Source organism: Pecten maximus, chromosome 14, assembly GCF_902652985.1.
Source record: "Pecten maximus chromosome 14, xPecMax1.1, whole genome shotgun sequence".
Classification (NCBI taxonomy): domain Eukaryota; kingdom Metazoa; phylum Mollusca; class Bivalvia; order Pectinida; family Pectinidae; genus Pecten; species Pecten maximus.
The window spans coordinates 36,450,409-36,475,253 of record NC_047028.1 but is presented as its reverse complement, the minus strand read 5'-3'; the positions used below and the strand labels follow the sequence as shown (position 1 = coordinate 36,475,253).

The 24,845-nt window shown below is 36.3% G+C and overlaps 2 protein-coding genes across 2 annotated transcripts; both read right to left on the bottom strand.

Annotated features, from left to right (window-relative positions):
- Nucleotides 1-2,065: 2,065 nt before the first annotated feature.
- LOC117342908 lies at nt 2,066-5,926 on the bottom strand. Its single transcript, XM_033905207.1, has 2 exons — nt 5,338-5,926; nt 2,066-5,145 (listed from the first exon to the last, which is right to left on the bottom strand). The coding sequence occupies exons 1-2, from the start codon at nt 5,428-5,430 to the stop codon at nt 3,124-3,126; spliced, it is 2,115 nt and encodes a 704-aa protein (XP_033761098.1). The 5' UTR covers nt 5,431-5,926; the 3' UTR covers nt 2,066-3,123.
- Nucleotides 5,927-18,081: 12,155 nt separating this feature from the next.
- On the bottom strand, nt 18,082-21,230 carry LOC117343006. Its single transcript, XM_033905331.1, has 2 exons — nt 20,758-21,230; nt 18,082-20,563 (listed from the first exon to the last, which is right to left on the bottom strand). The coding sequence occupies exons 1-2, from the start codon at nt 20,848-20,850 to the stop codon at nt 18,539-18,541; spliced, it is 2,118 nt and encodes a 705-aa protein (XP_033761222.1). The 5' UTR covers nt 20,851-21,230; the 3' UTR covers nt 18,082-18,538.
- Nucleotides 21,231-24,845: the final 3,615 nt, after the last annotated feature.

Genomic DNA, 24,845 nt, shown 5'->3' with positions numbered 1-24,845 from the left:
CAACACAGGGCATTTTCTCTTAAATTACACAACATGTACTATTTCTGTATCAGTACCGAAACCAATGTGTTTCCTTAAAACAGATAAAACCCAAGGTTTCCTGGAAGTAAACAATTTTAAACTTCGTCTACATATAAGCACCATTGAGAATGGATAGACAATAGGAAGCATTCTCCGGAGGAGTACCTGAATTATTCCTTTGGCATTCGTTTAACAAGACACATATTGAAATCAAAATTGAAAGTTCAGAATCACCTTTTGTATAGTGGAGAAAACAAACACAAGTCATTTCCAGATATAAACAAATGCTAAAACAAACAACTGTAATATGTTCCGTGTATTTGTTTATATATAATATAATATTAAATAGTCCTGGTGAATCAGTTTAAAAAGCAAATGAATTAATAACTTCAAATCAAATCTGATGATAACTAAACGTACATAAAGATGTGAACAACAATTGCGTATATCTAAACATAAACAACACAAAGCATAACGTATATATAATTGTCGAAAACACATGGTGTTTAGCTAAGCGTAGACAGGATTAAGCTTATATCGACGTATCACGTTTCTCTAGACGTACATAACACATCACGTTGCTCTTGACGTACATAACACATCACATTTCTCTAGACGTACATAACACATCACGTTTCTCTAGACGTACATAACACATCACGTTTCTCTAGACGTACATAACACATCACGTTTCTCTAGATGTACATAACACATCACGTTTCTCTAGACGTACATAACACATCACGTTTCTCTAGACGTACATAACACATCACGTTTCTCTAGACGTACATAACATATCACGTTTCTCTAGACGTACATAACACATCACGTTTCTGTAGACGTACATAACACATCACGTTTCTCTAGACGTACATAACACATCACGTTTCTCTAGACGTACATAACACATCACGTTTCTCTAGACGTACATAACACATCACGTTTCTCTAGACGTACATAACACATCACGTTTCTCTAGACGTACATAACACATCACGTTTCTCTAGACGTACATAACACATCACGTTTCTCTAGACGTACATAATAGATCACGTTTCTCTAGACGTACATAACACATCACGTTTCTTTAGACGTACATAACACATCACGTTTCTCTAGACGTACATAACACATCACGTTTCTCTAGACGTACATAACAGATCACGTTTCTCTAGACGTACATAACATATCACGTTTCTCTAGACGTACATAACACATCACGTTTCTCTAGACGTACATAACATATCACGTTTCTCTAGACGTACATAACACATCACGTTTCTCTAGACGTACATAACACATCACGTTTCTCTAGACGTACATAACACATCACGTTTCTCTAGACGTACATAACATATCACGTTTCTCTAGACGTACATAACATATCACGTTTCTCTAGACGTACATAACACATCACGTTTCTCTAGACGTACATAACACATCACGTTTCTCTAGACGTACATAACACATCACGTTTCTCTAGATGTACATAACACATCACGTTTCTTTAGACGTACATAACACATCACGTTTCTCTAGACGTACATAACACATCACGTTTCTCTTGACGTACATAACATATCACGTTTCTCTAGACGTACATAACACATCACGTTTCTCTAGACGTACATAACACATCACGTTTCTCTAGACGTACATAACACATCACGTTTCTCTAGACGTACATAACACATCACGTTTCTCTAGACGTACATAACACATCACGTTTCTCTAGACGTACATAACACATCACGTTTTTCTAGACGTACATAACACATCACGTTTCTTTAGACGTACATAATAGATCACGTTTCTCTAGATGTACATAAACATATCACGTTTCTCTAGACGTACATAACACATCACGTTTCTCTAGACGTACATAACATATCACGTTTCTCTAGACGTACACAACACATCACGTTTCTCCAGATGTACATAACACATCACGTTTCTTTAGACGTACATAACACATCACGTTTCTCTAGACGTACATAACACATCACGTTTCTCTTGACGTACATAACACATCACGTTTCTCTAGACGTACATAACACATCACGTTTCTCTAGACGTACATAACACATCACGTTTCTCTAGACGTACATAACACATCACGTTTCTCTAGACGTACATAACACATCACGTTTCTCTAGACGTACATAACATATCACGTTTCTCTAGACGTACATAACATATCACGTTTCTCTAGACGTACATAACACATCACGTTTCTCTAGACGTACATAACACATCACGTTTCTCTAGACGTACATAACACATCACGTTTCTCTAGACGTACATAACACATCACGTTTCTCTAGACGTACATAACACATCACGTTTCTCTAGACGTACATAACATATCACGTTTCTCTAGACGTACATAACATATCACGTTTCTCTAGACGTACATAACACATCACGTTTCTCTAGACGTACATAACACATCACGTTTCTCTTGACGTACATAAAACATCACGTTTCTCTAGGCGTGCATAACATATCACGTTTCTCTAGACGTACATAACACATCATGTTTCTCTAGACGTACATAACACATCACGTTTCTCTTGACGTACATAACACATTACGTTTCTCTAGGCGTGCATAACATACCACGTTTCTCTAGACGTACATAACATATCACGTTTCTCTAGACGTACACAACACATAATGTTTCTCTAGACGTACATAACACATCATGTTTCACTACAAATACACAATCGATATTAAGTATGCAAGAATAAACAACAACTAATATATAAAAGCACACACAATATTCTCTTGTGTTACACAACAATTATTTTTCTCTATCAGTACAAAATGCACATATCTACACATAAATGAAAGAACGAAAACTCCCAAGATATTCCGAATACTCGAAGTACATGGTAAGCGTTTCAGACATGGTGAAATAGCCTTGGGGATATGGAGTTGAACATATTTAGGTAGGAAATTACTTTCTAGATTAATTTACAATGTTCATAAATAAATAACTGAACACACCTTCTTTTCATTTAAATCAGGCGTTCATATGTTGCCCTTTCATTTTTTTTTTTTTTTTTTGCAGATTACATTTCTCTATTTATCACAATGTTTCTATCGCGAACTCCGCAGAGCCTCTATCCTTTCTTTAGCAGGGTTACCATCAGGTTTCACACGTAAAGAATCTGTAAACGACCTGATCGCCCTGCGCTTGTCTCCGACTGTTTGGTAACAGATCCCAAGCATTGTGTGAACTATCCAGTAGTCGTGTCCCCCTTGATAAGGGTCATAGTTCGCCGCCCGCAAGTTTACTAGCTCCGTGTCACGTCTCCTCAAGTCACCAAGTTCGTGGTAGCACAGGAAAGACAGGAATATTGCGTATGGCAGTGGTGGAATATCTACTTCAAAACTTCTAATGACTTCCATGTGTAAATGAGATGGACACAGGATAATATTTTCTTGACAAAATGTAAAAAAAAAATAGACGCCTTCCTTCAATTTATGCCACATTGTGTATTCTTTCCCACAGTACAGTCGTTCATATGGTTCAAAATATCGGTCATCATTAACCAAAACTCCCCTACCAACGAAAAGTCTAAAACTCGACATCATTTCTCTGCATACACGCAATGTTTTACTGTAATTTCCAGTGAGATAATAGAATGAAGCTAAAGGTATACACATTGATACCTGCTTAAATAGCTTGGTCATAGTGCTACATTTTTTCAAGATGATAAACTTCTGTTTGTTGCCCCTGGCGTTGTTGTATTCATTCAGTAAATTAACAACTGTAGAATAAAGATGTCTTACTACGGCGCGGTATGCAATAAATATATCGATATCTGTGCGAGCCGCGTAGAGACATTCAAGTGTTTTGTAAAGACTGTTTCCTATATGATGGTTCCTTAAGCGTTTAGGTTCTATAAATAAAGAAACATCCCTCACACATTCTGATCGCAATTTCGATAGCAGCGAGCCGTTCTGTACGTAACACCCTATGTAAGCTTCAAAATTAGATTCCACTGACAAGCACATCCAATTCAAATTATAGAGATCTATAAGTAAATGTAAGAGCTTTTGACGTGCTTCACCATGACCTTTCCTCAAAAACATGTTGTTGCCTCGAATGAAATAGTTTGGACAGTAACCCGATTTCACCCATGCAATCAAAATTGAAAGACAAAATCGGAAACAAACGAATGTGTGATTTCCGTTCCATAGCAAATGTGGAGAATTTTCAACAGCATAAAAGATAACAGTTTTTAGGAAGTATGAACAAAGAATGTCATCATCCCCGATAATGTGTTCCAACAACTCCTTGATCTGAAAAAGAAAATATTTCAGTAACCCATACACCCTGAACTGGGAGTGTGTGAGAGAATGAATCAACAGCTGCTCTGCACAAGCAAAAGAAATTCTCCATTGTAGTAATGTGTCTGTGGAACATTTATCGCCAACTGGTACGAGATGACACCCAGCTTGAACAATCCTATGAACCATTGTTTGTGTAGGCCATCCATGCAGACGAGTTCTGTGAATCCATTCATTAGCGTCTCTTGGCCAACACACACACGTAAATGCATTTGCAATATCATGACTATGACCATGATGAGCGCATGTATAGCAGGGTCCATTTGAGACATGAACTTCAGGGGTGAAAGCATTAAAGAAATCAACATATCCCTGTCTATACAAATCACTAGACAAAAACAGCAAATTTCTAACAGGAATAATCGCATTCTGAAATATATCTACCGTTCCCTCTCCACTCGCAATTTGAGCTATTTGGAGTTTTACGTATCCAGGTCCGCAACCATCTGGTCTCATCAAAAGGATGGTCTTGGCTGCGCTGTGTTGCGGGAGGAGGTGTATCTGATCAGGGTATGTTACCACAACTGTGTTCTTAATTTCCATTTGATCAAAATCAGAAAACTTCATTGCAAACCCGTCTCCACTACTCCCACCAAGGACGGAGTGATCACAATCATCGCGTTGTGTATAATGATCAACAAATAACTCCTTTCTCCTATTATTCACTATTTCCTCGGTGCCGTGTTGGTCGTCTAGGATCTGTGCCAGTCTTGGTGAGATGTTGTCCTGATTTATATTGAAACGTGATTCGACTGTCTGACGAACCTGAAATAGTTTTGATAATTGTAATAATACATCTGTACATTTATGTATAAACACTGAAAATATTGATAAACAAATACGTGTATAAGTATCGAGACATGAGTACGAAAGAAACGTACTAATCTACATTATATACGAGTACACTGTATATTAATATAAGGAGTGTTGATTAAGGTGTAGTGATATGAAACTTACTTCATATATCTCTCGTTCTGTAAGTGGACATGGCAATCCCCATTTGATGTGTTCAAAGTGTTCCTTGACGATTGCAAGATATTTTTCAGTCATATTGAAAACGTTCTAAATCTCGTGGTGTCACGTTTCGAAATGTCTCGATACCATATGTTAATCTCTTTCCTATTAATCGTCCTGTAACTACGTACGTATCTTCAATATAGACTTGATTGTGTGCAGGTCTTCAGAAAACACCGGTCAACTCACCGAAGTATGTTCAGTAGGTTTCAATACCATCCTTCTGTTAATGCCTATCGGTATGGAGAAAGAAATTGTCCTGTCATTTATTCCCTCGCAGTTGTCCTGCTCACAATTCCCTCGTTACTGCATATATATCTGTTTGTAGATATAAGATGTCCTGCTAACTATTCCAAAGTGACTGTATACGTGACCTGTTAACACTTTTCTGGTTGCTGATATCAAAGATACGGTCATTTTATAAGAATTAGTATCTGAAAAGTAGCATACTGAACACCTGACTTATAGAGTCGTCAAAGTTGACAAGCGGCCAACTCGTAATTCCTTGCAAGACTCATGGCAAGCATGTTAATGAAATTTCCAGTCATATGAAACACTTTTTGTTTTGATTTGAAAAAAAAACTTAGTTTGGAATGATGTAACACTGTAACATGCCAAAAACATTTGCCAAATATAACACCATAGACATGCTGAAGTTGAGTCCTTACTGTTTATCAATGTGTCCTGTTAAAAATTGCCTTGTTACTGATGTCGATGATACTGATATAACGACACTTATACCATAAGTATTTCACTAAATATAGACATAAGAGCTCACAGTCGGCGAACTGGTAATTCCCAACAGGACATATTTCTGTTTTACACAGACTGGTGACATCTAACATTGAGGGGGACGTAGGTACAGTGAAGTATTATACAGACTGGTGACCCCTAACATTGAGGAGGACGTAGATGCAGGGAAGTATTATACAGACTGGTGACCCCTACCATTGAGGGGGACCTAGATACTGGGGAGTATTATACAGACTGGTGACCCCTACCATTGAGGGGGACGTAGATACAGGGAAGTATTATACAGACTGGTGACCCCTAACATTGAGGGGGACGTAGATACAGTGAAGTATTATACAGACTGGTGACCCCTACCATTGAGGTGGACGTAGATACAGGGAAGTATTATACAGACTGGTGACCCCTACCATTGAGGGGGACGTAGATACAGGTAAGTATTATACAGACTGGTGACCCCTAACATTGAGGGGGACCTAGATACAGTGAAGTATTATACAGACTGGTGACCCCTAACATTGAGGAGGACGTAGATGCAGGGAAGTATTATACAGACTGGTGACCCCTACCGTTGAGGGGGACCTAGATACTGGGGAGTATTATACAGACTGGTGACCCCTACCATTGAGGGGGACGTAGATACAGGGAAGTATTATACAGACTGGTGACCCCTAACATTGAGGGGGACGTAGATACAGGGAAGTATTATACAGACTGGTGACCCCTACCATTGAGGTGGACGTAGATACAGGGAAGTATTATACAGACTGGTGACCCCTACCATTGAGGGGGACGTAGATACAGGTAAGTATTATACAGACTGGTGACCCCTAACATTGAGGGGGACCTAGATACAGTGAGGTATTATACAGACTGGTGACCCCTAACATTGAGTAGGACGGAGATACTGGGGAGTATTATACAGACTTAGGAAGTCTCTAAAAACATTTTAGATCACAGTAATATAGCAAAGAAACATTTCAATTTTTACACAGTTATCGTAGCAACCAAGGACATGGATCATGTACCTACCGACCATAATTCTCGCTTTTTTGGCACATATACCTTTTTTGTCATGAATGCTTCGATTTGCTACTGTTTTTATAGCTTTATTTAATGTTATAGTGGAATATCACTATAATAGTAAAATCAGGACCTCTCCCCGACCTGTACAAGATCGCGAGCAAAACACATTGCCATCAACACTGCAGCGGAAACACGTGGCCGTTGATAAACAATGAGCAGACCGGAATTGCCGGATATTTGTAGTTTTGAATAATAATAACAATAATAGTACCTGTAAAAAAAGTAATATAGCAAAGATTAAATTATGAATATATACATATATATATATATATATATAATACATCGCACTATGTACGCATGATAAACAATATATATTACATATCATAGTACTATCAATGCTTCATAAAAACATTAATACTTTTCGTGAGAACATATATTACATGTTCCCTGAAACGCTTCAGCGGAGTTGAGTTTATGGATTGGGAGCGCAGATCACTTAAATAAAACGCGTCATCACCACAATTCCAGGAAATCTGTGGATTGATATAGAGATTGAATGGATTTCAACGCGTCAGCATATATGTAGATATCTACTGCTACTCATAGCCGTCATGAAAATAAAATAAAACCATTAAATTCATATATTTACATTAGGGTGATTTAGAGAAAACAAAAACATACAGAACAGATTCATTCAAATTTGTTTAACGTCTGATAACCTTATACGAAAATATGCTAAATTAATGGAACAGCCGGTGATCCCGCCATTGCACCAGTTCCCAGTCGCTTATTTATTTTGTTTTGTTTTGATTATCATTCCAAACAAAAACACATGAAATAACATCGTTGTTTTCATACTGTTTTCATAGTGTTTTCATGGTCAAATGTTTGTTGTTTTCACTAGGTATGTTCATATAAAGAAGCAACACTCAGTATGTAAATATATTTCTATGTTTTTTGATACTATGGAACGGAATTCAGGCATGTCCTATTTTTGTTTTATTGTTACTATTAACAGTGTTGAACAGCAAACAGTACATTGTGTCAATCAAAAACAATTGAGAGAGAGCTAAATGGAGGTGTTAAAGAAACACAATAGAAATATTATTGAACGTGTCAACCAATTGATATTCCTACTACCTGATATTATCTATATACACAGATTTAGCTTGCCATATTGTGTATTACATTTATTTTGTCTTTTTCTACCTTCTTTTTTTTACTGCCTAATTCCAGAGAAAAATGTTTACTGGTGTAAATCTTTGATTCTTGGAGGACAGTGAAGAAAGTTTTTATCATTATTGCGTCTTTTAAAGTCTATATGTAATTATATTAGTATATTTATAGTTGATAGCCTCAAATACCAAACATTTATTGAAACTAGGAGGGAGGAAGATTTATTTTAGTGAGAAAAGACACCGGAAATTTGAATCATTCATCGCCCGACTTTTGATTTCCGGCATTTCGTCAATGGCACTTAATACTGAGTACGTAGATACAGCGAAGTTAATCCTGTGCAAACTGGGGACAGATTCGAATAAAATAATAAGTATTTGGGAAATAAAAAGATGACTCGAAACTATTGAGGTATGTTCCGGTTTTAACGAGAGAGATGTCCTTTAGCACTGGAATTTGTTGACCTCTTTCACGTTTTCCGCAATTTCGTTATAGACGCATGTTGGACTGCATAGACCGATGACAGATTCTAATAAAATGAAAAAAAGGAAAAAAAACAACCTCGGGAATGTAGAAAAAATATTAATTTTGATATAGATAATTCGTCAATGGATCTATATATTAAATACAGATATAACTTAAACGAACAAGTAAATACGGATAACAAACAAAACTGTGTAAATTAGTTACCGTACACAGAAACAAAACTACTAACAACGGAATGATGTCTTACTGTAACTGGGAATCAGACCCGTGATAGCTCAATCGGTACAGCAGTATAATCTCGGGTGAAGATCCGAGATGTGTGTTTGATCACAACTCGACGTGGCTTGTGTTTCTCATAGAAGTTATGATCATGAACCCACCTAAGCTGTTATGATTTTTGTCCTTGGTCAATACTCTCGACTCAAAGTGTTCTAATTGACCAGGCAGTGGTACAGATTGATAGGATTTTCATAGTGAATTTTATGAAATTTGTTGTAATATAAACATTATTAGACATTTTACATTTTCCATAATTTTGGACTTCTTCGATGTCTAATTTCTCTTTGTAAAATGTTACACTTACAAATTATTTAATTACATCTCAACCAGCTGTCTGTCTTTTGAAAGTGATATGTATAATTCCCCTTTTCTCATTGTTATCGGATTAAACCGCGCAATATGTATGTACATTTACCTTTTGATGTTAATTGAGTTAATTAACTGGTCTGGCCAGGTATGACACCTAGCCTCGGACAAAGGACAATTAAGCTTATTATCTCACCTGTCTGAAATGTGACCATCTGAGTACTAAAATGCCACCTGTCAATCATTTGTATTAACTCTAGCTTAAATACTATGTGTAAGGTTTTGTAAAATTAATTAGAACCTAGAGTTCGGACTGTACGGGTCGATTTTCGGATATTCCGTAAATCGCCTGCCGACTCCTAGAAAGTTTAGTGTAATAAATACTATATCTTGGACCGTATTTTAACATCTTTGGATTTTATATATATTCTACAAAAATATTACAACGACGGGAAAAATGGTTGTGATTGGATACACTGTATACACATTATAAGTATAAACCTGAATGGACAGCTAGATATTCGGGCGAACCCTGGGTTTAGGAGATTATGAATAAATAACTGAATTATGTATTATATATCTATTATTAATAGAATATTTTGAAATCAGAATCAACGATAGCAAAACACATGTTATTTGGATAGAAAGCAGGAAATGTAGTACATTCAAAGGGGAAAAGGTAGGGAAATGACTTCAGTCTTATTTACGTCAAACTCCTAAAATTTATTTAATTAAAAATGCAAAAGTTAAAGATCCAATCAGTATTTTTTTGTGAAGACGGAATTAGATTCTAATTGAAAAAAAAAAAAAAAAAAAAATGTATGTTATTTATTAATTGTTGATTTTACAGCTGTATAATTATTTATTAAAATACAAATATCTAATTGATTCTAATTTGAAAAGCAACATGGGTTCCGCATTCGTTCCCTGTGAAGCCAAGCTACCTCATGCTGTCAGTTCATTCGCTTTCCATAAACTTATCTGAAAATATTTAGCTGAAGTTATTTTTTCAAAATATTGTAGTAATATGTTCATGACTAAAAGCCTAAAATTCTAATTCGATTCTGTAACGGAAACTGGCTTTATTTTCTAAAAATCTTACGAATAGATGCCGTAACGCTGTTGATAAGCAATGAGTAATCATAGTACTTTATATTTGAAATGAGGAAGTATTCACTTTCAGGCTGGAAATGTTGAAATGATTCATCGGAGAATGTAGACACAGGGAAGTTGTTACTGAAGAGACTGGTGACACATTCAACCAAATCGAAGTACAATCCAAGTAATACAGCAAGTGCTGTGTTGATAAATTAAATTACGGATTGAATCTAGATTTGGTCGATTTCATGGGGTCATGAATTGAGTTGCTCTTGAGACAAATTTAATGAACTGTGAATCAGTTCATGTTGAATTTGTCTCAAGAGCAACTCAATTCATGACCCCATGAAATCGACCAAATCTGGATTTAATCCTTATATTTCAATTGGTTTTCAAATAAAAAAGTCGGTCTAGATATTAATATCTTGTAACTTGTGCAAGTCTAAATGCGGAAAAGCCCGAGGAGTTCCGGATTGTGCATTTCTTGTCGGTTGGATTGAAAACAGCATTATTTTGTCCAAAAAAAGTATCAAGCATATCTGGTCTTTCATAAAATACAAGAATACATTATAAATTTGATAATTTTAATAATAAATCCATGTTTATAACAACAATGTAGAAGAAGTGAAATAGGTCCGCGGAAGGATTTTAACCATGTATCCATACGCACTGATCAGTGTTAATTTGGTCAAATTCATGAGCAAATGAAACAGATTAAGTTTGGTAGTTTCATCGAGTCCAACTTGAGTAGAAATTGAAATATTTATATATGAAATACATATTAAAACATTTTGATAAACACTGTAGCATGATAAAACCATATATATACGTAATATTAAATGTTATTTTGATTATATACAGAGATTTCGTTACTTTTCCTGTGAAAGATATCGTACAGGTTCCGGGAAACGGACTCGTGATAATTCAGTCGGAACAGCATCCGACAAGATTACCCTAGGTGAAGATCCGATGTTGGATCCGTTCCCGGAAAAGTTTGGGTTCCTCGGGATGAATGTTGACATCAAGGACGACCATAGATAGTTTTTGTCGGCCAGATACTTGATCCCAAATTACTCTGGACAACCAACAACTAGCTTTCTGTGTATTTGGTCATTCAGGTACATTGTAACCAACCGCTACTACAAGGAAACCCCGCCCCAAAATGAATCCGGCACTTTATAGAGGGTTTCTTTGAAGATTTATGTTTCTCCTTTGATTAGCTCTTCGTCTCTTCGATATACCAATATATTTCAGTTTACTTATACATACATTGTACAACCTCTACCAAATAAGGAAAAGTTATGGCATTTAGCCCCATTTAAGTTTACTTCTAATTAGGAAAATTGGATTTAGTTCATTTTTATTTACGTAAGACATAATCAGATTTTTATTTATTTGTAAAACAACTGTACATTGCAGTTTAATTCACCCGAAGCTCTAATGTATTTTACTCTGAATTTTTGTTGAAAGGCGATATGAATTCTTGTGTCTTTACGACATTTTTGGGGGGGTGGTTCACTAAACATTCTGTGTTAAAATTATTGGAAACGAAACAGAAAGTTTATCATTGTATTTCCCAGTCATGGATGAACGAGGAAAGATCCTTGGCGTTGACGTAGTCTGTATATAAATTGATGATTCGTGAGGACGAGCCTTGATCATTTTCATTTATTCAGCAGTATCTAACATACAGTCGGACCTTTTCTTAAAGCCACCTCCAAAAATGTTTTTAAAAAGACACCTGCAACGGCTCCCCAAATTAGACATTTCATTGTTTATAAACCTATATAACAAGACTACCTGGATTTAGAGACTTATTTTTTCTGGTTTTTTTTTATCGATACCATTGATACACTAATGACAGTATTGTAATTCGTTGCGTCCAGTTGAGTTTACTTTAAGTTTACACAGGTGCTCCTCCGTCAAGAGCGATAAACATAATATATCTGTAGTATCAACTTCCTTTCATCAACGTCGGGCCTCATCAACGAAATTCCGGGAAATATCAAAAGTAAGTTCAAGTTGATGTTCAGTTTGTGATGTATTTCTTAACATTTGGTGACTAATTCCATCCTCACCCGAGGCCTTACCAAGCTTCAGTATCTGTAACATGTCTCAAATTTCATTTTTATTCACTTGTATAGAATGAAATGTTTTGTCAGTCTTTGATTCAATAATAGGTATTTCAGTGTTAGAATCATCTACTTGTGTTATATTACAAAAATAGTCATTTAGTAGGTTTGCTTTATCTTCATCATTAGTGACAGTATTAGTTAGAGGATCTACAAGAGTAGGAACAGGTTGTGAAATACCAGCTGATTTTAGTAATCGTGTAATAAGTCTCCAGTACGATTTCAGATCAGAAGTGGAAAAAGCGTCAATTATACCATGAACATTTTGGTAAAATAGTACTCGTGCATGTTTGTTCATGTCTGAAATCAGATTTATTGACCTCGCTATTTTGTGCAACCTACACGAATTCTTAAATTTTTCCTTAATTCTGAGGTCATCCAAGGTTTGTCATTTGGCCTCAAAGTGAGCAATTTAGATGGAATACATGAATTTGCAAAGTTTAGAAAAATTCAGTAAAACGGTTACAGACAATATCAACTGAGATGCAACCAAGGAAGAGGTCGTTCCAGTTATAATTCGAAATAAGTTTATTAAATTTTTGAAAGTCAGCCTTTTTATACAGTCACATTTTACGCTTATATGTAGATTTAAAAGCACAAGGAGTGTTAATGCAAGCAGTACAACTGTCATGGTCGCTGACAGACATATCAATCAAAATCACAGATGACCCGATACTGGATAATGATTGAGTTACGACGATCGGGTGGAGTAGACTCGATCGTGTTGGTCCAATACGAGCTGGTTCATTGATGACATTAATTAAACTAAATCAGTTTATGATATCAAAAAGAATATAATTTTGTAGATTCAGTTAATAAGTCGACATTTAAATCACCAGTAAATATTATATTTGGTGTGATATATATGTATAAAGCAATGTTAAGAGATGTACGTAAATTTTTCCAATTAATCCAAATTACTTCATCGCCAGGAAATTATAGTTCCGGTAAGCGGTTCATTTTCAAAAGATTGCTAGCATAGACTAGTACACCTCCATCAGCAAAGTTTCTATCGAGTCGAAAAGGTTCTTGAAATCCAGGTATAAGTAAATCACAAGTAGAAACCTGTTCATCTAGATGAGTTTATGTTAAACATATAATATCATATTCACCAGCTATGTCTTCTATATAATCCAATGTATTCCTAATACTATGAATGTTAAGGTGGAAAATTGAAAGCTCGTCAAGCCTCGAGCCAGGATTTGACTCTTTATGTCCATATTCTGCATTAGAAGTAGTATTAAAACTACTGAAAACTTAAGATTTGGAAAACATGAAAATATTTAAATAGTTAATCAATTTATCAACCACGAACGATGAAAACGACCAGGGTCTAGCAGCCACAAATCATTTTGAAACTAAAGGATATAAATATAAATGATTTCATCACACATTTACAGTATTGAATGAGTCTGTTTTATCATATCTGATCAATTTAACATTAGAAAACTAACAAAAAGGCAGTGAAAGACACAACGTGGGACCTGTGAACAATGTGACGTCATCGGAATGTACAAGTTGCAACAATGTACAACAATGTATATTTCACATAAATTTATTAAAGAGCAACAGAATGGGTCGCAACATTAACCGACATGCGCAACGAAAACCCGAAAAAAAAGTTGATTCCTATTACAAGTGTTTAGTTATATCAAAGGCTATTGACGTAGAAATCTCAAAGGCCTGGAAGGCATGTTGGTCAGATAGATTGAAATGACCTCAGCTCTTAACATAACTTCATCAAATTTCCGAACAACACTCAGAATTATGGTAACAGAAATTCACAATTCAAATTCGAAATGACAGGCTTGTAAGGAATGAATGGGTAAAAGCTGCTCTAATTAATGAAAGTTATAAAGATAATCAAGACATTAGATTCAACAACATTATTTATTGATATATTGATTAAAAGAGAGATGCATCAAAACGGATTATTATACATGCATATACTAATTATTCTTAAAAGTTCAAAGATCCAATACAGTCTTGACAATTTATATACATGTATATAATATTCAACCAGTTCCAAATAAGCTTTCCTTCACAATTGCCTTTTTGCATTAAATTGACAAACACGAATGTAGTATTGATATCCTTGTGATTAATCTTTATAACCACATGTCAATTTCATAAATTGTTGCTGTTATTTGTATTGGAGGACATGCTTTTTATGTGGTTCAAATACATGTACCTAGCAAACTTCACCGAAATACATTTATATGTAGTTGTATTATTACATTACACTCTACTTATTAACCGATCAATGATACATAATTAAATAAATTGACAAATAGTTTATCAATAATTATTTAAGCGGGGTATTCGAGTTATCCGAGTTCGAGTTAACGAAGTTCCACTGTATATGTTATTTATGTCGCTGTAGGAAAACTAGCCTTTAAACGTATCTTTTCACCACTAGCCTGGAATGTTATTCGGGGACAGGTGTTTCTAATTAAAATTAATGTCTTTATGAGGTGATAATTAAAAGGCAGTTTACGCACCCTAACAAACCCACAGTGTTACACTAGCTAGCCTAGTACGTATACGTATACTATGACACGTGTATACAATGTAACAGTTAAGCACATGCGAATCTCGCTTCAGACCCATGACATGATTACTAACTCTTAATACCAATATACCTTAATAAAATGAATTATCTCATTTTAACTTTACCACAGATCATGTAAGACCAATATTATCAACGTCCCACCAAACGCACAAAACATGCATGCATAATAAACAAAGAGAATAGGACAATTTGAAGCAGACGACACACATGTAGTGGTACACAGCTACACCAACCGGAAGTCATGAACGGTGTATTAGTATGTTAATTTGGCTTTTTTTTGTATTTGTTCGCATTTGGTTCATTGTAAGTACAACAAACAAACAATTGCTAATTTACTTAGACTCCAATGATTCGTGTGACAAGCAAGTATCGAAATTTCGAATACATTTTACATGGACTATTCCTTAGATCGGAAGTTTTTGACAAAGAGTAGTGACCCCTCCAACGGAAACACTGAAATCACGTGACCATGTCTGCACGACAGCTATGGTCTATCCGACCAAAAACCTGACAACATAATGTTACACGTTATATTAACTAAAAAGGCTTTCTGAATGAAAATACCACACATAGCTGAACTCTATACAGACATAGTGTTTTGTAGCAGACGACAACATTTTCTTGTACGTACACACACGTAATCATTATCTAACAAAGAACGCACATAAGGGTCATTTAAATAGTAAATTCAGTGACATCAGTGATATCTTAAAAGCCTAAAGACTCATGTTTTTGTGTTACCTCGTCAATTTTATGTATGTATATTGGCAAACCAAGGGACTTGCCGTTGACATGTAATTTGTTAAGTTATGTATTAATTTCAACAAAACATGCTTAAAAAGTATGCTTCAGGGGGATACAATTAGTTAAATTATAACTCAAATTATCAAACGCAAATATAATATTACTGACCAGTCTATAGCATACATAATGAATTATTTGTACATGTATAATCACTGACTTTGTTTAAATGCAAATGACGGTTGGGAATAATAGCAAACACATATGAGATATAGGAAGGCATTACAAGCATCACAAATGTTCTTATTAGACACTAGTAAGTACTATGATCATAGCAAGAAGCCTGTTTTTAGGAATAATTGTTCGACCGCTGTGTTTGGGTAAAAGACGCATATTTCTGAAAATGGTCCCAAACTCCACATTTTAATTACTATGTATTTGTCTTGAAAACATCATTCTTTATATGATCAGATGTCTAAAAAAAAGTATGATATAGGATCATTCCTATTTATTGAATTGTTTCTCTTTATGTCATATCTATATTATAATCCAGAGCCGTCATTTGCATTTCAAGGGTCAAAACAACATAAGTGTATATATGTAAATTAAATTTAGTCAAACAAATGTTACCACAAAGAACATCTACATACGAAACTGTCAGCATCTACAGCAAATTTGTAGATATGTACTCGTTTCTAAAATTAAACATTATCCTCTTATGAAGATGACCCTTGATGTGTCCACATAAGTACACCTATTTACTCGCGAAACATAAAAAGTGAAAACACAGCTTTTTATCAACACAATACATCACTGATTAAGTACAAGTGAAGTTATGTATTTAAACATCATCTGAGCCGAAAGAATATTTATCAAGCAATGTAATAATATATCATCTTGAGGAGTTCATAAATAATTCTCGGTATTATAGTTTAACAAGATAATAAAAACGGCATCATCCAACTATTCAGTTCTTCTCCTGAGACGATAAATGCCAAAAATGCTGAAGTCGAAACGAAAAGTTAGAATTCAGATACATTTATAAACAAATATCAACAAAAACTATCAAACATGTTCTGGATACCCGTATAACACGGTACGCATGTGGGTTAATGTTGCATTTATAATTAAAAAGAACAAAAAACGTCATGTTTTAATATAAATTCAATATTTAATGATTTCCCGGTTAGTTCTGTTTGTTTTCTTGATCGGATTTTAATGTTAGGTGTCCAACCTCTTTATCGCGATGTTTTCGTCGTTCCTCGTGTTCTCGCGTGGTCACGTGACCGGCACGAAAGACTACATTAACACTTGGTCGGTAAATATGGCCAGAGCACCCGACCAACGTATTTTGTCGTACAAACAAATATGATACACTTATTCATCGTACTAAGAAACCGAGAAAAAGTGCTGTACATTCTTCTATTTATTCAAGTATGGTTACATAACGGCGTTATAAACTGGTGTTAATTGAAGAAGTGCCGATTAATTGACTACTTTTTAAGTAATTTTGACGATGTTTGTCATTTTCGTAAGAATGTACAGCACTGTTCGTTGTTCTCATACAATAACCTTCACGCTCTTACCTGTCTCATAAGTATTGATTTAGGGTAGTCGGGTGCTCTAGGACGATTCATAGAGCAAGTGTTAATGTTCATTCTCCAATATTGGAACTCTTCAGTGTTTTAAATATCGACATCGGCATATAGAAACGAAGAAACGTTAATAAACGAATGCAATGGATCGTAATTAATTCAATTAATTATTTACAGATGATTTCCAAAGACATAAAGTATAGTTAGAAGTTTTCGGCTGTACACATGCAAGTTTGTAAATTCGTCACTGTGATAAAACCACCGTCTTCGTCGTTGCCATGACAGCCGATCGAAGCTGCGATCACGAATGCACTGACAAAGTGAAAGTTGAAGTATTTTTCGCAACATGCCGTTTAAACTTAAAATTACATTCACACCTCATATTGATTGGGGTTGTTTAATCATACCTGATCAATTGAATTATCAGAAAACTAACAAAAACACTAAAAAACACAGAATGAAGCCTTCGTGTCAGGCAGTGCAGACACAACGCGGGATCTGTAAACAATGTGACGTCATTGGAATGTACAAGTTGCAACAATGTACAACAATGTATATTTTACATGAATACACTAATGAGCAACAAAACGGGACGTAACATTAACCCACATGCGTAAGCGTTTCAGTCATTGTCACTGTTATGCTTAAAACCGCCATTGATTTCTATGCTTTGGTGATATATTCGTGACGTATCACGCCTGTTCTACAGTTACAGCAACTGTTCAATTCTCAATAACCTTGAATATTTGCGGATTACACTATGCGCTGTGCATTTTTCTACTGCGAACTCCAACATGTTCTGGATACTTGTATTACACCGTGAGCGTTTTAGTCATTGTCATTGTTATGCTTGAAACCGCCATTGATTTCTATGCTTTTGTGATATATTCGTGACGTATCACGCCTGTTCTACAACACAGCAACTGTCCATGTCTCACTAACCTCGAATATTTGCGGATTACACTATGCCCTATCCATTTTCTCTACCGCGAACTCCGCAGAGCCTCTATCCTCTCTTTAGCAGGGTTACCATCAGGTTTTACACGTAAAGAATCTCTAAACGACCCGATGGCCCTGCGCTTGTCTCCCACAGTTTGGTAACAGATCCCCAGTATTGTGTGAACAATCCAGAATTTGTGTCCTCCTTGATAAGGGTCATCGTTGGCCGCCCGCAAGTTCACTAGCTCCGTGTCACGTTTCCTCAAGTCACCAAGTTCGCGGTAGCACAGGAAGGACAGGAATATTGCGTATGACAGTGGTGGAATATCTACTTCAAGCATTTTAGTGACTTCCATGTGTAAATGAGGAGGACAAAGCATAATATTTTCCTTGTTAAAGTAAACTGAAAAATAGACGCCTTCCTTGAATTTTTGCCACAGTGTGTATTCTTTCCCACAGTAAAGTCGTTCGTATGGTTCAAAATATCGGTCATCAATCAATGCAAATCTCTCGTCAATGAAAATTCTAAAACTCGACATCATTTCGCGGCATACACGTAGTGCTTTGCTGTAATTTCCTGTGAGATAATGGAATGAGGCTAAAGGTAAAAGTCCTGATACCTGGCTGACTACTTTTGATATATTGTTACATTTCCTTAAGATCATAAACTTCTGCTTGTTGCCCCTGGCGTTTTGGTATTCATTCAGTAACTCAACAACTACATAGTAAAGTAGTCTTACTACGGCGCGGTATGTGATAAATATATCGATATCTGTGTGAGCCGCGTGGAGACATTTCAGTGATTTGTAAAGACTGTTATGTTTGTGACCGGACATGCCGTGGCTCATTGTTGCAAACAATACTATATCCCTTATACATTCTGATCGCAGTTTCGAACACAGCGGGCCGAGCTGTACGTAACAACCTATGTAAGATTCAAAATCAGTGCCCAATGATAAGCCAACCCAATTCAAATGATAGAGATCTGTGAGTAAATGTAACAGTTTATGACGTGCTTCACCGTGAACTTTCCTCAAAAACATGTTGTTGTCTCGAATGAAATAGTTCGGGCAGTGACCTGTTCTCACCCATGCAATCAAAATCGACAGACAAAAACGGAAACAAACAAATGTGTGATTGCCGTCCCATAACAAATGTGGAGAATTTTCAACCGCGAAAAATATAACAGTTTTGAGAAAGTATGAGCAAAGAATGTCATCATCTCCGATAATGTGTTCCAACAACTCCTTGATCTGGAAAAGAAAATATTTCAGTAATCCATATACCCTGAACTGTGGGTGTGTAAGAGAATGAATCAACAGCTGCTCTGCACAGGCAAAAGAAATTCTCCATTGTAGTAATGTGTCTGTGGAACATTTATCACCAACAGGTACGACATGACACCCAGCTTCAACAATCCTATGAATCAAAGCTTGTGTAGGCCATCCATGAAGACGAGTTCGGTAAATCCATTCGTTGGCTTCTTTAGGCCAACACACACACGGAAAGGCATATGCACAATCATAGCTATGACCATCATGTGCATTTGTTCTGCAAGGACCGTTAGAAACATAAACTACTCCAGAGACTGATGCAGTCAAAAAATCCACATGACCCTGTCTATAAATATCACTGGACAACAGCAGTAAGTCTCCAACTGGAACAATCGCGTTCTGAAATAGACTATGCTTTCCTTCTCCATTCGCAATTTTAGCTACTTGGAGTTTTACGTACCCAGGTCTGCAACCATCTGGTCTCATCAAAAGGATGGTCTTGTCTGCGCTGTGTCGCGGGAGGCGGTGCACCTGATCAGGGTGTGTTACCACTACATTTTTCACGATTTCCATTTGATCATTATCAGAGCAAATCATCGAAAATCCGTCTCCAACACTTCCACCTTTGAAGACAAATGCATGATCATCACATTGTATATAACGTTCAACACTTAACGCCTTTCTCCTAATGTACACAATTTCTTCTGTGCCGTGATGTTCGTCCAGAATCTGTGCCAGACGTGGTGATATATTGTCCTGATTTATGTTGAAATGTCCTTCGATTGACTGACGAACCTGAAATTATTATGTTTATAGTAAGACATTTATGTATAAAAAGTAAAGATATGGATACAGATATATAAGTAAGAAATCAATATTGTCATATATAATGAATGACTTGTATCAACATCTAAATATGTTTAATATAAAAGCACACTGTGTATATGAATACATCGAATGTTGAGTAAGATGAACGATATGAAACTTACGCCAGCTATCTCTTGATATGTAAGTGAACATGGCCATCCCCTTTTGATGTGCTCAAAGTTCATTTTATCGACAGTGCAATATCCGCCAGCCATATCAAAAAACGTTCAAAGTTATTATGGCGTCCGTTTTACGTTATGACATATATCGATACCATGTTATTAAGTCTTCTTTCATACGTCCCGTGAGTACGTGCACATCTTCAAACAACACTCGTCATATCACCCAAGTATGTACAGTAGGTATCTATACCTACATACATGTACATATATATTATAAATGTACTTCATGATAGAAGTATGTTACAGCGTGATGATCATGCTGGTAGAATCTTTCTTTCTTCAATCTGTAGGATAACTCCGCCATTTTGTTCCATGTTATTTAATTACTGTATGTCTGCTCTTTGTTTTAGGAAGAAGCTGTCCTGTTAACAACTCCCTTGTTACTGTCTATATATATACATATCTGTGTGTGGATACAACCTGCCCTGCCTCACGATAAACGCTCTTCTGTACTTATATAGATGTCGGTGTTGGCAGCCCGCCAACATTTCGTCACTTCTAAACTTCTGGGGGTCGTATCAAAAGAAAAGCGCATTGGCGCATACGGAATGAAAGTTTTTTCCGTATACCTCATTAAAGATATTTCCATAGTTACGTTTTGTGTTCATTTATGAATGTGACGCAATTATCTGATCCAAGGATATATAATATTTCAAAAGCATTCATTATGTAATCTGTCTGATTATTATCATACCGGCGAGATCGCATACCGGTATTCTGAAGTCCAACACAGCCATTTGAACTTTTTTTAAGTGCTATATTAAGCATATATTTTGACAGACCTTCAGATGTCTCTGCAAGCCTTGATAGAATATCTCTGTTAAGGCTCGTCTGAAAATAACATAAAATTACCAGATCTTGCCCAACCCGTCCAACACAAGTATAACATATGGTTCTCGCTCACAATTACCTGAGCCTAAGCCGGTGCCCCCGAGGGGTATACCACCGAAAATGGGGAGGGGTTATGCATCTGACCCTAAACGTCCCTTACCCCTTATATGTCCCTGCCCCTCGAGGGTAATACCCACCACCCCTACCACTCTCGGTGGATGGATGGCCCTTAAGGATGAGGATACCGCGAACAGATGTTGCCTGGTAGGTTTTACTCATAGTGTTCCCCATTATCGTTTTCTATTGTAAAATATGTGTCTTTCATTCGTTGCAATTCGATCGCTTTATCTGTAATTTCTCTCATGGCTGATTGAATCACCGCTGATCTAGATAAGACCTTTAAATCGTTGTTAGTGAGACGCCCAGTTTAGGGGTGTCGTTTTATTGTTTTTCTTTAAACATAAAGGTTATTATTTCAAAGTCACTTGTATGTTTTGGTATCATTCCATAAACCTGGGAGTTAGGCTTCGTTTCTGATAGCTAAAGCCAGTGTGTATGCATAAAGAGATCAAGATCGAAGATCTTATTTCAGATACGGCTTTCGAACCTCCATCCACCGCGCCGACCGTCCGTCAGTTGCACCAACAGTCCGTTCATCCGATAAATCGTCCGTCCCTCCAACCGACAGTCCCTCGGTCAGTTCGTTGTGTCGACCGTCCGTCTGTCCGACAATCTGCACGTCGCGCTCATTAGCCGGCCTGATAATAAGACAGCCCGCACCACCTCGGATATGTTGGTTTACGCTTCGGAAACTGAACAAGTGACGAGCATCCGCATTCGTAGGTCATTTGGAACATGTATCCCTATTCCAGTTGTAACTCTATGTTCGTGTTTTGGGCCACATGTAGTATCAAGACGTTGAGAATGCTATGTCTATTACGCCACAAAGATGGCATGTTTGCAACAGCCCCCAGAAAAAGTATTGTTATGACATGTACCAACCCCTTTTTGAGTAGATGGAAAGAGAGAGTTACACTTTCTCAAGTGTAAACAAGGACTCGCACTCGATTTGACTTAATATTTGACGTCGCTTCCAGAAGACAAATTACACCTGATATCTTTATTATAGGAAATAAACTAGATCGGGGCAAACAGTAGACCATAACAACCCGTCACAAGAGGTCGGACCCTGTTTTTTATTATTTTTTTTATTTATCTATTTTTTCATTTTGGGTCATAAGAACGTATCAAGCCCGTAAGGGTTGGTTTCTATTTCAATCGATATTCGCTTTTGATAAAGAAGGCTATCGTGTGGCAAGTATGCCATCGTTTTAAGCAGATCTTAAAGCAACCTATTAGTTTGAATGTTTTATCTTTAATATGTATATTTCATCAGAGATTCTATATAGAGACAAAACAACGTTATACATGTTAAACATATATTTTTTATCATAATCACGTAATTCTATGCAACACCAAGAAAAGCATATTCATTGTACCTATTTGTAAACTACATTAAAAGTATTCTGAGGCTACATGTTGCTTTAGAAGACAATCTGAGATTCCTATCAGTTGGAAGTTATTTAATTCTAAACAAAAGACTCCTCTCATTCTTAAAGCAATGACGGCAATATTTTACTGTTTATGTTATTGCTGGTGTTACACCCACGTGTTGCTTTCAGTAAACAACTCTTCCGCTATGTTATAGGGTGTTCATAAATGAACATATGTGTATATTGTTAAATCAGTGGGGGTCAGTTTTGCATTGTTTAAGGTCCTATCAACAGTAATGGTCATTTATGGACATCCTCTCCTCTGCGCTATATTCATGCTTGTGTGTTTTGGGAGGGCGCGGTAAGTTGTTGTTTGTCTTGTGTTGATGGTGCAAAACTAGGTCGGCGCTGTAGTGCTATCTCTTTGAAGCATACTGCGGAATACACAGTGCAGGACACCCCACCAGGTCACATTATACTGAAACGGGCGAACAAAATCGTCCCACTCCCATTATGCTGAGCATTAAGCATGTGTAGAATATATCATTCTGTTTCTTTTCCGCCTTTTCATTTTTGAAAACTAAGATGTAATAATCGAAAACGTTGTGTATTTAAAAGACGATATACTATGATAGTTCTTTAACTCGATGTGACAAACCAAGATGAGCCTAAAGTTTCAAAACTGTCGAACGTGTGTGGTTCTGAAACCGTTATCCGCATATGATTTACAAAATATACTGTTATGTTGCGTTTCCTGTTATTTTGACATCTTAACAATGTGTGATAGGAGATATATTAATCAATCATGTACCCAATTCGAGCGCTATACCAGATCTCAAATTTAGTCACCTCCTAATATCATGCAATGGGTGAAACAGGTACAATTCTAACGCCTTACCTATAGGTAGGTATCAATGAGGGCACCTTTAAGGAATTTAAATGGCACACAAAGTCTTCTTTTCCAGTATGGATTAAGATATGATGAACAATGTGAAATGCATTTACTTGATATTCTGACCCTTATATGGTGTGAGGCTTTGTAAGGTGGTATGATCCAGCTATATAATAGAAAATGAAACTAACAATCTTATCCAAAACACAATTGACTGTACAGATATATGTCACCAATATGTGACAGTTGTCATATCTTCTTAATTGTTTTCGCTTACTCCCTATCCCAACCCATTGCCTCAGCCTCTAAATGTTTATAACTCTCCAATAAAAGCTGTTGGAAAATCAACAACATGGTTTATACACTTATTGCATGTCACAGTATATATAAACCATTTTTGTATTTTAACATATATACCTTCGAGGAAAGTTTCTATCTCACAATTTCATGTTAACACGCACTTTATTCACATCAGATCTAGACATCCGTAATAGCGTTCAATGCTCAATCTGTCTCACATAAAAGTCGACACGACATCGTCCATAATGGATGAGAATGGAAGACAATGTTCAAACTGTCTGTGTCAGTCACAGTCGATATCAGGATGCTGAAGTGTACACACCTATTGTTCCTGTGGATGATATACATCGACACCGGTAGGTATATCATCTTAGCTGTTTTGTGTTTTAAGGCATATTTGTTAATATGCATCATAATATCATACATGAGAAATTACAGCCCGGAAAAACAGCACTCAACTGAGAAAAAAATCTTATCGGTCAACAGAATCACGATTTCATTTCAGATGCGAA

Coding starts and splice junctions, on each gene's coding strand:
- LOC117343006 (XM_033905331.1), bottom strand. CDS start 20,850: ATGGCTGGCGGATATTGCACTGTCGATAAAATGAACTTTGAGCACATC. Junction 20,564..20,757: donor CATATCAAGAGATAGCTGGC/GTAAGTTTCATA, acceptor TAATAATTTCAG/GTTCGTCAGTCAATCGAAGG.
- LOC117342908 (XM_033905207.1), bottom strand. CDS start 5,430: ATGACTGAAAAATATCTTGCAATCGTCAAGGAACACTTTGAACACATC. Junction 5,146..5,337: donor CAGAACGAGAGATATATGAA/GTAAGTTTCATA, acceptor AAACTATTTCAG/GTTCGTCAGACAGTCGAATC.